Source organism: Planococcus citri, chromosome 2 (assembly GCF_950023065.1).
Source record: "Planococcus citri chromosome 2, ihPlaCitr1.1, whole genome shotgun sequence".
Lineage (NCBI taxonomy): Eukaryota > Metazoa > Arthropoda > Insecta > Hemiptera > Pseudococcidae > Planococcus > Planococcus citri.
Window position 1 is genome coordinate 43390237 of NC_088678.1, and position 12714 is coordinate 43402950.

A 12714-nucleotide genomic window follows, 5' to 3' on the forward strand; every position below is an offset into this window, starting at 1 on the left:
ATTAGTACCTATTTTTATTTCACAACAAAATTTTTGAAAATTTGTTTTTCACCATTACTCTGATCTTCCAAAATTAGTTTTCACAATCAAGAAAATTCATATCCATAGCATAAAGGAGGCTAAATTGTAAAATTATTTAAGTGACTTTGCAATCGATCAAAATCGGTTAAAATTTCGGCAGAAAAGCAAATATTCCGATGATTTTTTTTTGAGTGTTTTAAAAGAATTTTGAGCCCAAACTTGGGCCATGATTTTTAGAATTTTTGAATAGGTAGGTGGCATGCAACCTATCAAAATGAGTTAGAATCTTGCAAGAAAATCGAATATTTTAATGATTTTTTTGCGTATTTTCTGAAAATTTGATGCAAGTATCCATCAAGTTTCACAATTCAGACCTTCATTTTGAAAAGATGCTGCTGAAGCGAAATGTTCTCGAAATCTTACCATTGGTTGGATGGTCACAATCTCACACAGAATTATTTTTTCGGATATAAATGTACTTGAAAAATTTTGATATTTATTGTTTGACATATGTATTTGAAAAAATATGCTATTTACATACAAGTATTGAACATGTCTTACTTCTTTAATTAATGATAATACAGCTGGAAATATTTTAGTATAGTAAAATGGCATATCTGAATGTATACTTACAAATCAAATCAATTCAATTCAAAAAAAAAAAAAAAAAAAAAAAATAGTAATAAATTAAAAAAAAATAATACATATCGTAATCACGACGAGGTATTCATTAAAAATCATTTCCAACCTACAAAAAATTTATACAATAAGCTTAACAATGCTCGAAGTAATTCAATTCATCATAAAATATATATTTTCGTCGCGAAGTACAACTTAAAGTCTATAAACTATTCATTTTCAAGCATCAAAAAACAAATATAGATAGTAATCCAAAAATTTCGTAATACGTAAATACTGCTGTATGCGAAAATATACACTTCTTTTCCATTAAAAAAAAAATATACACATGTACAAAGATTATAAGGTAGGTAATTCCGTCCAATTATTGTCATCAAATATTTCGGGGAAGAATATAATAATAAAAAAATTAACATTCGGAAAAAATCTTATAAATACACAAATAAATTTAACATAGATGAAAATTTAAATTTTAACTGACTAGAGCTGTTGGTGAAGTTTTAATTCTTCTAAAAGCAGAACAATGTGTGACCTTTTTTTCCCTTTGCTCTCTCATACAAAATAAATACTTATAAAATTTAACAATTTAGAAGAGATTTACGTTTAACGTAAAAAGGTATCACATTAGGACTATTTCAAAAACCGGAGCTTGTTAATGGAAGACGTTCAAAAAAATTGTTCCATTTCGGTATGTATATTGTATACATATACAAAATCACAAACGATATATTCTATTGACTATATAAATGTAGAGATTAATTAATCAAATACGGATTTTTTTTGTGTTTTTTACCTATTTTTTTTTTGTTTTTACATATATTTACATCAATTTTTTTTTTTAGCATCAATGCGTTCTTAAATAAAAATATAAGCTCACTCGATTACATTTTGTTTTTTAAGTATAAAAAAAAATATATAATATAGTACAAATGGTGTAACATATTCAGCGGATTTCAATTTCGTTGAAAACTGGATACAGATTTTTATCTATCACAGTATGTAAGGCTGTTGCGTCAAAAAGGAACACACATTAACCAAAAACACATAAATACGTACCTATTTTGATTTTTTTTGGTAACAATCGCCGGAATAGATACACGTTCTAGACGTATTTTATACAAAATTTAGTATTTGTAACTATTGCGAAACATGCCCTATAAAAATAAGTAAATTTAAAACAACGTTAAGTAAAAAAAAAAAAAAAAATCAGGACGTAGGTAATAAATATTACTACTTACAATAATATTCTGTAACAGGTACGAGGTCAATAATTCAAAAACAATAATAATAGTGAATTTTAATTTAATACATAAAATACTGTCGCGAATTTCAATATTAAAAAGTTATACTCGATCAAAAACAATGATAATTTTTTAAGTAAATCGATTTTTGAATTTCCTTCTCACTAATTACAAAATTGGAGATTTTTTTTTGTTCCAGAATTTATACGCAGATTTCATAAATAATAATTAGATAAATAATACATAAATAATTATAAAATATCACAATGTAATCAAATTTAATCGATTTTAAAAATAATTTTCAACTCTATAACCTTTAAAAACCTATTGCACTCGCACATTTTGAAAAAAATGCAATAAAAAAATATTTGGTAAGCTTAAGAAAACTAGAAAAAAAAGAGAGAAAGAGATAGTAAGCAAATGGCACGAGTAAAATATAGGTAATGAGAAAAAGAAGGAAAATGATAAAGTTCCGTTAAACATTAAACAATAAAAATTAGACGAGAAAAAAAAAGAGAATTGATACGAGTAATAAAGCTTAATTAGAGAAGTAAAAATAAGACACATTAATGGAATGAGATGAATCATCGCTGAAATAAGGGCGAATTTGACTTTTAGCCTATTCTCTGTAAGGCTTACAGTAGGAAAATCTGTGATTCATGTGTTGGCTGTAGGATCCCGAATGTGAAAATCTTTTTAGACATTTTGTACATTGAAATGGCTTCTCACCGCTGTGCAAACGTTTATGCTCGACTAAGTGATGTTTGTGCTTAAAAGCTTTCGTACAGATATCACATTTGTGCGGCCGTTGACCTGTAAGTGATAAAAAAATTTACATGTTAGTTTTTTCAGCGTTGAAAAGCAGGTTTTTTTTCGTTTTAATGCGATAGTTTCAAAAGTTATATTTTAAGCCAAAAATACTAAAAAAAAAATAATGTTAATTTTGTAAAAAAATTTCAATATCCGAATTTCGGATTTATCTTCACCTGAATGCTCATAATTATGTCTTGCTAAAGAGCTTTGTTTTGTAAAAGTTTTGTCACAAAATTCACACGAGAACTGACCCTCTATTTCTGAATCGACCGCGTTACAATTTAGCTTAGCTTTCTTCGTAGGCGTGACGATTGTTTGGCCGTCGATCGAGTCTTCGCCAAATTTCATGTCGTGGCTTTCGTTGGAATTCAGGAAATCCTGAAATAAAGAAAAATATACACGGTTAAGAAACTTCAATTGTAATATTGTACGTAGAACTGGCGGTAAAGTTCAGGATATTTACCTGTTTCCACGAATCAGACGAATTCGGACTACAACTACCATTGTAGTTAGGACTACTGGATGTAACCGGTGATTGAGACGAATTAACATAAATAATACGATCCATTGAAAAATAACCTGCCGGAGTACCATTAGGCGTAAGATTTCTCTGCGGTAACCCTCTAGACAGTTTATTATCGATCAACGGAGGTGTCTGATTGCGTTCGCCATATTGCACATTATTCTGATGTACGGACGGTGACTTTCGGGATAAGTTTACGGCGCCGCATTCGTCCGAATCGTATCGATACGGCGATGTCATTGGACTAGAGTTGAATGATTTTTTCGTAGATAAATCTAAAGGCTGATCGGTTGAGATCTGCGGTGACGAAGTAGGCGAAGAGTAGAACTCCGTGTTCGGATTCAGCGAAGTGAGAGCGAACGACGGATACGTTGACTTGTATTGAGAGTAGACTAATTTCCCTTCTCGGCGATCTCGAGCTCGGTTATTTTGAAACCAAACCTGGACAACTCGTACAGGGAAGCCGACCTTTTGGGAGATGTTTTCCAATTCTTCGCGTTTGGGTCGCGGATTAAGGGCGTAGTATTGTTTTAGGATGATGAGATGTTCTTCGGAGATTTGCGAACGTACGCGTACTTTACGACTGTCCATTGTTTCAGAGTCCTGCGAAAAGAATTCGATATTAGAACAAAATTTCAGAGTGAAATTAGTACACAGAAAGATCATGAGCCAGGTAGGTAGAGTTATGGGTGCATTAAAATAATGTATATAGTATGGAAGATGGTGATTTTTGTCACATTTCTGATTAATTTCACATTCGCGACAGTGCCTAAAGTCTATTAGATAGGCAACTTAACCTGCCAGCAGTGATGCTCGGACCGTCACGAATCAGAAACAAAAGAAGTACCCATCCTCAAAAAATTTCGAACCGGACATCGGGGGATCGATAGAGGACTTCAAAATACACCACTATCAAAAATTCCAGAGACTGAAATTTATTTTTCAATTCTCAGATTAATTTTTGAAAATTCAAACTAGAGGCAAAAAATAAAAATTCAAAATTATACCAAATGACCTGGAAAGCTGAAATTTGATTTGTATCCTATTTTTGGACTCCCAGCTCGATTAGAGATGTTTTCAAGCCGTTCTGGAGCCTCCAGCAAATTTTCAGTTTTTATAGTTTTCGAAAAAATGCTTCAAATAGGGCGAAAATGAAATTCAGCCCCTATAAACTCGGATTAACCATCTTTGTGGCTCATTCGGTGGATTTGGGTCCGTATTTTCAAAATATTTTTGAGCCAGTACCAAAATTTTCTCCAGGTATTTTTGAAAATTGAGGGGAAAAATGAAAATCCAACGGAGGCCCCAAAACGGTTTGAAATCATACCCAATCGACTTGAAAGGTCGGAATTAGGATACAAATCAAATATCAGCCTTTTGAGTCAATTTGTTGAAATTTCCAATTCTTTCTTTTTCTTGGTACAAATTAAAAATCGAAAAATAAATTTAGTACCAAAAATTTTGAATAGTGTGTATTTTGGGTTCTCTGTCTTTTTTCCCCGTCTTATCGAGCTTGTATAATATCTCCTTCAACTTTTACCCCAGAAAAGTAACTTAGGTGACCAAAAAAATTCGAAAAGTAGTTAGGTAACCAAAAAGTAGACGAAAACTAATCAAAAAAGTTACAAAATTTGCAAAAAACATTTGCAGCAGAACTTTTTAGTAATTTTTTGGAAAAAACTGATAAGTTTGGGCAATTTTTGTCAAAAAAATAAAACTCAGACAACTTCTGGAAAAAGTGAGACTTTGATTTTTGGCAGAAAGGGAAACGTTGAGGAGACTTTTTGGCTATTTTTAGCAGAAAGTTGAAGTGTTTTAAGAATTGTTAAGTTTTGAAAAAGAAGAGAGACTCAGGCAACTTCTCGAAAAAAAAATGTAATTTTTTGATTTTTTCGCAGAATAGGGGACGTTAACGATTTTAGCAGAAGACAGAGAGATTTTTAGCAATTTTTGGCAAAAGTGAGATTTATCGGGAATTTTTGGTAAAAACTAAAAAGTGAAGACTTTTGGAAATTTTTGGCCAAAAGGAAGACTGGTAATTTTAGCAAAAAAACAACGATTGTTAAAAAAAGTGAGAATTTCCGGAAAGTAAAAAAAAAGAAAAACTGGCAATTTCAGCATAAGGCAAAGTCTATTGAGAATTTTTGAGGAAGAAGTGAAATTTCTTGTTTTTTTTTGCCAAAAAGTGAAAATTTTGAGCAATTTTTGGATTTTTGGCCATAGACTTTTCGGCAATCTTTGACAAAAGAAAAAAGCTTTTGCTATTTTTGTTCGAAAGCATGGCTTTTATAACTTTAACAAAAAATAGAGCTTTGTAGACATTTTTTTCCAAAAAAAAAAAAAAAAAAAAAAAAAAAAAAAATAGCGAAACTTCTTAGCTATTTTTAGTAAAAACGTGAGACTTATTGGAAATTTTTGGAGGAAAAATGATAAATGAAAATTTTAGCACAAAGCAAATATTTTTAGGAATTTTTGGCAAAAAAGTAAAACTTTTTTTCGCAATTTATGAGAAAAATGTGAGACTTTTTGAAATTCAATGCGAAAAGGTGACAATTTTAAACAATTTTTGACTTGAAATGAGACTGTTTTTGAAAAATAAAAAAGTTTACTTATCTATCTGTACTATTGCAAATCATTCACTTGTTGTTATTAGGTATTATCAACATTTTTTTTTCTTCGAGGAGTAAGACCAAGATTTAAAAAAATTGAATGTTTGAAATTTAAGAAAACATATGCGACGTACTACATGTACCTTTTTCTAAAAATAAAAAATTCAACTATTTTTGCATAGGTACCTTTGGTATCTTTATTAAAACCAAGCAGAAGAGATATGATTTTTTCAAAATTAAATATGGAAAACAATTTTTTTTGAAATAGTTACCTACTTCCATCAGTTTTGAAGATACCGAAAATAAAATGTGCAGAGGACCTTTCTCATAGGAGTGAATTTTCTAAAAAAAGGTTTATTGTACATTATCACCAATATCTTCAAAACTATTAAAGGAGATATGCAAGCTTGAAAAGAAGAAGAAAAAAGTATCTTTTTCCCCTTTTGAGTTCTTCAAATAGCGCCTACTCGATTGAAAAAAGATAAATAAAATATAATTTTTTTGTTAGAAATTAATTTTTTTTACAAGTCGGTACCATATGTATTTTTTTATTCGTCTTAATATTTTAACCTAGGTATACAACGTCAACTCGAAAAATTGCCTCCCATACAGTGGAACCTGTCACGACTGGTAAGTTGAGAAACCCAAGTGTCAGAATTTGTCTCCTTCAATCGAAATCTTCACAACCAACGCTTCATCTAAACTTGGCGTTTTTTGGACCCCGAATCGAACACACACCTGCATCTGGTACATCCCCCAACTGTATACGGTACACGTAAGAAGTTAGCAATACACAGAGCTGAAAAAAAGGGGTGTCGATTTGGAAAAATAAAGGGGAATGAAAAACTAAAAAAGAACAGAGGTAGAAACATGACCTATCGTTGTGATCGTTCATTTTCCATATCCCCGAAGGATTCAACCCCTTTGAAAATGTGCAAAATAGAGAGATTTAATTTTACTGCGCTATTAGAATAATTAAATTCGTTCACTCGCCCGCCCTCCAAACTGGTCGCTAGCCCTCTACACACTCTACATCTAGGTAGATCCTATTTTAAAAAATAAAAATACTACTAGGGTCGGCTCTTATACAAAGATAGGGTCGTTGTGGTTGTGAACTTAGAACTTACCTCGTCTTCGGTCATCATGTACTCTTTTCCACAGCCTGGCGTATCTTCTTCACTGTCGCTGTTACAATTCGACGTACCGTTGGTTTCTTCCCGGTGATTGGAAACGACATCTACTAATTTAGCAGCCAATCCTTCGGGTTTCTTTTCCTCTCTGTTGCAGCCGCAGTGTTTCTCATGCTGTTGTAGTTCGTCATACGAACCCAAACTTGCAGAACAGAATTTACAGCAGTGTTCGTTGGTCGTCGACTGTTCGTCGACTGCGGGCGATGGAACTTCGCTAGATATACTCGGGCAACCCGAACTGCACGACGCCGAGGATAATTTCGTCGGTATATTAGCGCTGCCGAAAAGGTGTTTGGTAACATTAACGTTGACGGTTTCTAGGATACGTTTGACTGCTTCTAAATCCGGACGTTTCTCATCCATAGACTGAGGCGATTTCATCGACACGTCTTCGTCTTCTTCTTCGGACTTCGACTCTTTTTTGATTACGTCGCCGTTCTGCAAAACGCCATCTTCGCCTCGATCTTTACTCTCTTGGTAATTGACGTTCAACGGTGTCATCGAGAATTGCTCCAGCAAATGGCTCAACGACGGCGGAAACGCGTAAGGCAAATTATGCTGATTCATCGTCAAACTGGAGGGCAAATAGAACGAATGCAGGTTGTTCGAGATGGCTGCAGAATTCGCGTAATTAGGGATCAGTATACCGTGACCTTCGTTGTACTTTGGTAATATCGGTGCGAATAAGATATTATTGTTGTTATTGTTGTTGTTGGCGGTGTTTTTATTATTATTATTAGTGTTGTTATTATTATTGTTGTTGATGTTGTTGGCTAAATTAGTAATTGATTTCTGTTTACTGGGACTAATACGATTGCTGGGCGGGTAATTGGTAGCGGTTTGTTGTTGAGGTCCGTTCGACACCTTCGTGTCGTTGTTTCTATTACGATTGCTGACTTTTAAATTCATTATTAGGCATTTTTTCGATGTCATGTGACTCGAATACGATCCAGAATGCGAGAATCGTTTGCCGCAGTTGTTACATTCGAATGGTTTTTCACCGCTGTGGATACGAATGTGTTCCTGAAAGATGAAAAAAAAAAGTGAATTATTAGTCTCACGTCATTATTGTAGATTTTAAGAGTAGGTATTTCTAATTCCAATCAACTTTTTCCATAATTTTCAACCAATAACTTTGAAAAATGATACCAAAAAAAGGAGGAGAGGGGGGGGGGTGGGTGAAAATATCATGGTTTTCACGAATGAAAGTAATCACCCGTATTATCATTTCTATAAAAATTTGGTAAAAATAGTCTCCCTTTTATTTTTCAATAAAAATGTAAATCACTAAATTTAAAAAAAAAAAAAAGTGAAAAATGATCCCTTATTGTAAATTTTTGAATACAAGTACGTATCATAATCCCAACTATACCTAAAGTTTATTCGAAGAAAAACTTGGACTTACTTTTAAATGATGTTTGAATTTGAAGGCTTTTTCACAATGTGGACATTTGAATTTACGTAAAACTGCGCTTTCGTCGTGACTAATCATGTGTCTTTGAAGTCTGTACACATTTGCGAAAGTTTTGTTGCATACTTTACACGACTGTAAACAAAAGAAAACACCAAAACGATTCACGTTAGTAATTTATTTACACAAAAGTACCAAAAGTACAGATTTGATTAAAATATTATTACGCTTATATAAAATAAAGTATTATACAGAGTGTCCCATTTTACAGGCCAGGTACAAGACAAACAGCTTTAATTTCAAAATAAAGACGCTTAAAATTTTCAAAAACTAGTTCCCTCCAAAAAGTCAACATTTCAACTTTTGCAATTCATAACCCTTGAACAAAGGTTCATCGAATTCGAATTTCAAAAAATGTCAGATTGTCAGATATTCGATGGGACATCATGTATAGGTATAGAGGTACCTAATTTTTAGAGATAGACGTGTGTACAATGTACAGAAACGGACCAGTAAATATCTCTTGCATCTTTTGTTTCATTTTCTCACACTACGTCACAACCACAAAGGTAAAAACTAATAAGCTTTACGATAAAATTGCTTATCGTATTTATTTATTTTATACGAGCCATTACTTTTATTCTTAATGTAACGTAACAAAAACGAGGTAAATATCTACAGAAAATTAGCCAAGGTGCAGTCATTTTTCTTTGACTTTTGTACCTGACTATAAATAAAGGTCTGATAGTTGATGCCATGTTTACAATATGTAGAATAAATAAAAGTAGGTACTTTAGAGGTACGTATACTTTGGTTAATATGTCATATTTTTTTCACGATTGTTCGTATCTATGTGAGGTGATCATGCACCTAAATAATGTGTATTTATCTATAAGTCGACTCTTGTATCTTTTTAAGTTAGGTTATTCAAATATTGCAATATGTGTATTCGTAGTTTAAGAACAAATTATTGCGCAATTGATTAAAAAATAAAACAGGTTTTGTTTGACTAATTGAGCTTAAATGCCAATAATTATGACGACGATAACGAAAATGGTACCAATTCGTAAGTAGATAGGTAGGTATTTAATTTTTTTAAAATGACACTTTTTTTCAAAAACAATCATTGGAGAAATCAATTCCAGAAATTGTTTTGATTATTACGAATGATTCAGGATTTCAGGTACGAAAACTTTTTACCCAACACAGCATTTTCTGAACACTACTCAGATTTCATAGGTACATATAAATTGATTGACATTTTTTTTTTTTGAAATGTGAGAATCTAATGAGTTTTTTAAAACACAACATTCGACTAAAATCACAAAAGGCCCTAGGCAGATAAGTATGGTCGAGCGGCCCCCGGGACCTTCAGAGATGAAACTTATGTGGTGTATAGGTACCCCCAAGATAAGTATTTTCCCCAAGTTTTGGACCTCAACTCTGAGTGGTTCTTGAGTAATTCCTCAAAAATCGAAAATCGTTTTTAATTTTTTTCTCAGGATTGACTTGGCCAATTTTTTTCAAACTTGAACCAAAGTGTACGTATGCATAAGGGCTACTCCCAAAAAAATCAACAGCCCCCTCCCCCCACTTTTCCACCTCCAAAATTTAGATTCAATTTTTTGAGGCCCCCCTTACCCCCCAAGGCCTTTTGGCACACTTTTCGAAAAATGTTTTTTAGATGCAGTATTAATCCTAGAACAACATATAACTTACCCAAAACTGTACCTCGGGTGCGCCATAGTCAAATTCGACCAAAACCAACACCCCCTCACCTGTAATAAGGTTAATATGGTACCTACGCCACTGTTATTGAAGTAACTTCTGGAGTATGGCTTATAATGTTGTAATTTTTAAATGTAAATGATGTTTTTGAGAGTCGTTATTCACAAATTCCCATTTAGGGGCAGCGAAGCACCCCCTCCCCCAAATTTGGGCGAAACTTTCAGAAAGAAACCTGGGGCATGTGACATATCAAATTATATGTTTTTGGTAACGCTGAACATGAATATGACGTCAGATTTCTGATTGGACCCCACCCACGGCCCCCAACGCCTCCCCAAATGAGGTAAAAATTCAATAAAAGGGGTTTTTTTGTGCGACACATGAAATAGTATGTTTTTGGCGACGCTGAAACCGAATATGAGGTCAGGTTTTTGATTGGACCCCATCCATGGCCCCCAAAAATTTTTTTGGACAATTACCCATGGGAGGAGGTTCTGGGAGCTATGGGTGACGTCAATTTGAAAAACTAAGGCTATATCCGTGTTCAGCGATATCGAAAACACACTACCTATTTCATGTGTCACCAGAATAAAACCATTTTTTTTGGGATACTCCCCTTGGGAAGGTGCTGGGAGCCGTGGACGGAGTGCAATAAAAAACCTGACGTCATATTCGGTTTCAGCGTCGCCAAAAACATACTATTTCATGTGTCGCACAAAAAAACCCCTTTTATTGAATTTTTACCTCATTTGGGGAGGCGTTGGGGGCCGTGGGTGGGGTCCAATCAGAAATCTGACGTCATATTCATGTTCAGCGTTACCAAAAACATATAATTTGATATGTCACATGCCCCAGGTTTCTTTCTGAAAGTTTCGCCCAAATTTGGGGGAGGGGGTGCTTCGCTGCCCCTAAATGGGAATTTGTGAATAACGACTCTCAAAAACATCATTTACATTTAAAAATTACAACATTATAAGCCATACTCCAGAAGTTACTTCAATAACAGTGGCGTAGGTACCATATTAACCTTATTACAGGTGAGGGGGTGTTGGTTTTGGTCGAATTTGACTATGGCGCACCCGAGGTACAGTTTTGGGTAAGTTATATGTTGTTCTAGGATTAATACTGCATCTAAAAAACATTTTTCGAAAAGTGTGCCAAAAGGCCTTGGGGGGTAAGGGGGGCCTCAAAAAATTGAATCTAAATTTTGGAGGTGGAAAAGTGGGGGGAGGGGGCTGTTGATTTTTTTGGGAGTAGCCCTTATGCATACGTACACTTTGGTTCAAGTTTGAAAAAAATTGGCCAAGTCAATCCTGAGAAAAAAATTAAAAACGATTTTCGATTTTTGAGGAATTACTCAAGAACCACTCAGAGTTGAGGTCCAAAACTTGGGGAAAATACTTATCTTGGGGGTACCTATACACCACATAAGTTTCATCTCTGAAGGTCCCGGGGGCCGCTCGACCATACTTATCTGCCTAGGGCCTTTATATTTAAAAATTTTGAATCTTCTGTTTGAATTTTCTAAACCACATTTCGAAATGAAAATTAGTAAGTAGGTAGGTAAAGTATAGCCTATAGTAATTTTATTTTTAAATATTTTAATCGTGATAACGTAATACCTACTTTGAACAAATGGCAAGAGTGATTTGATACTTGATCAGGGACCTAGAACAATAGAGAGATACTTTGAAAAACAGCCCCATTAAAGTACATATGTTTTGGTCGAAAATAAATAGGTATAAAAAAATCTAACGTCGGTTTATATGTACTTTGATTATGGAAATTTTCGTTCTCACGTTTGTATTACAATTTTTACTTTACGATCAGTTGTGTGTTTTTTTTAAACGAAATAAAAACGAGCTTTTTAGATTTTTGACATACAGAAAGTGAAAAGACACGCACTCAGATAACAAAAAAAAAAAAAAAAAAAAAATTGTAAAAGCAAAATATAGGAAAATTGATTTTGAACCCATAGTTTCGAAAATAATTATTACCTATTCTTCATTTAGTCTCGATTTAAAATGACTTTCATTTTGTTTTTTATCGTAACGATCAAGTTATTCACGTTTTTTCAATTAGTAATACGAATTGAGTTTTTAAAAAAAATCGAATGTTTTCAATTTTTATGAGGGGGGGGGGGAGATTATTGTCTAAATATTTTTAAAACTTTATTATGGTTTCTTTTGGGTAATATGTATTTTCAATTTATTTTCATCTTTGTTTCAATACTACAAAATTTCTCCAATTTCAGGAACATTCTAAACAAATTTTGGCAAAAATTATATTTTTTATTTTTTATTTACAAACATTTTTACCAAATGTTTCAATGACTTTTACTTCATTTTAATTTTTTTGATATTCATGTACCCACAAAAAATTCTCAAATTCTCTGTTCTTTTTTTTCAAATAGGTATTTTCAAATATTTTTTTTTTTATCCAATGTCAAATGCAAAGTTCTTTGATCAGAGCTGAAAGTAAAATCAAAATATTAACATGGTTTTTGTTTTTTTTTTGTTTTTTTGTTTTTTGGTGATTT

The 12714-nt window shown here is 33.0% G+C and overlaps 1 protein-coding gene across 4 annotated transcripts in view; it reads right to left on the minus strand.

Annotated features, from left to right (window-relative positions):
• Positions 1-517: 517 nt before the first annotated feature.
• The window catches only part of zfh1 (Zn finger homeodomain 1), a 358078-nt gene continuing 345881 nt past the window's right edge, over positions 518-12714 (minus strand). For 2 of the 4 annotated variants that reach the window (XM_065350412.1, XM_065350415.1), the window contains 6 exons: positions 11802-11843; positions 8442-8582; positions 6974-8059; positions 3178-3840; positions 2888-3092; positions 518-2714 (listed from right to left, as the gene is read on the minus strand). In XM_065350412.1, the coding sequence (XP_065206484.1) occupies positions 2521-2714; positions 2888-3092; positions 3178-3840; positions 6974-8059; positions 8442-8582; positions 11802-11843 (2331 nt within the window). In that variant the 3' untranslated portion in view covers positions 518-2520. The remainder of the gene's footprint in view (positions 2715-2887; positions 3093-3177; positions 3841-6973; positions 8060-8441; positions 8583-11801; positions 11844-12714) is intronic. The other 2 variants (XM_065350414.1, XM_065350413.1) reach the window with 2 other exon arrangements.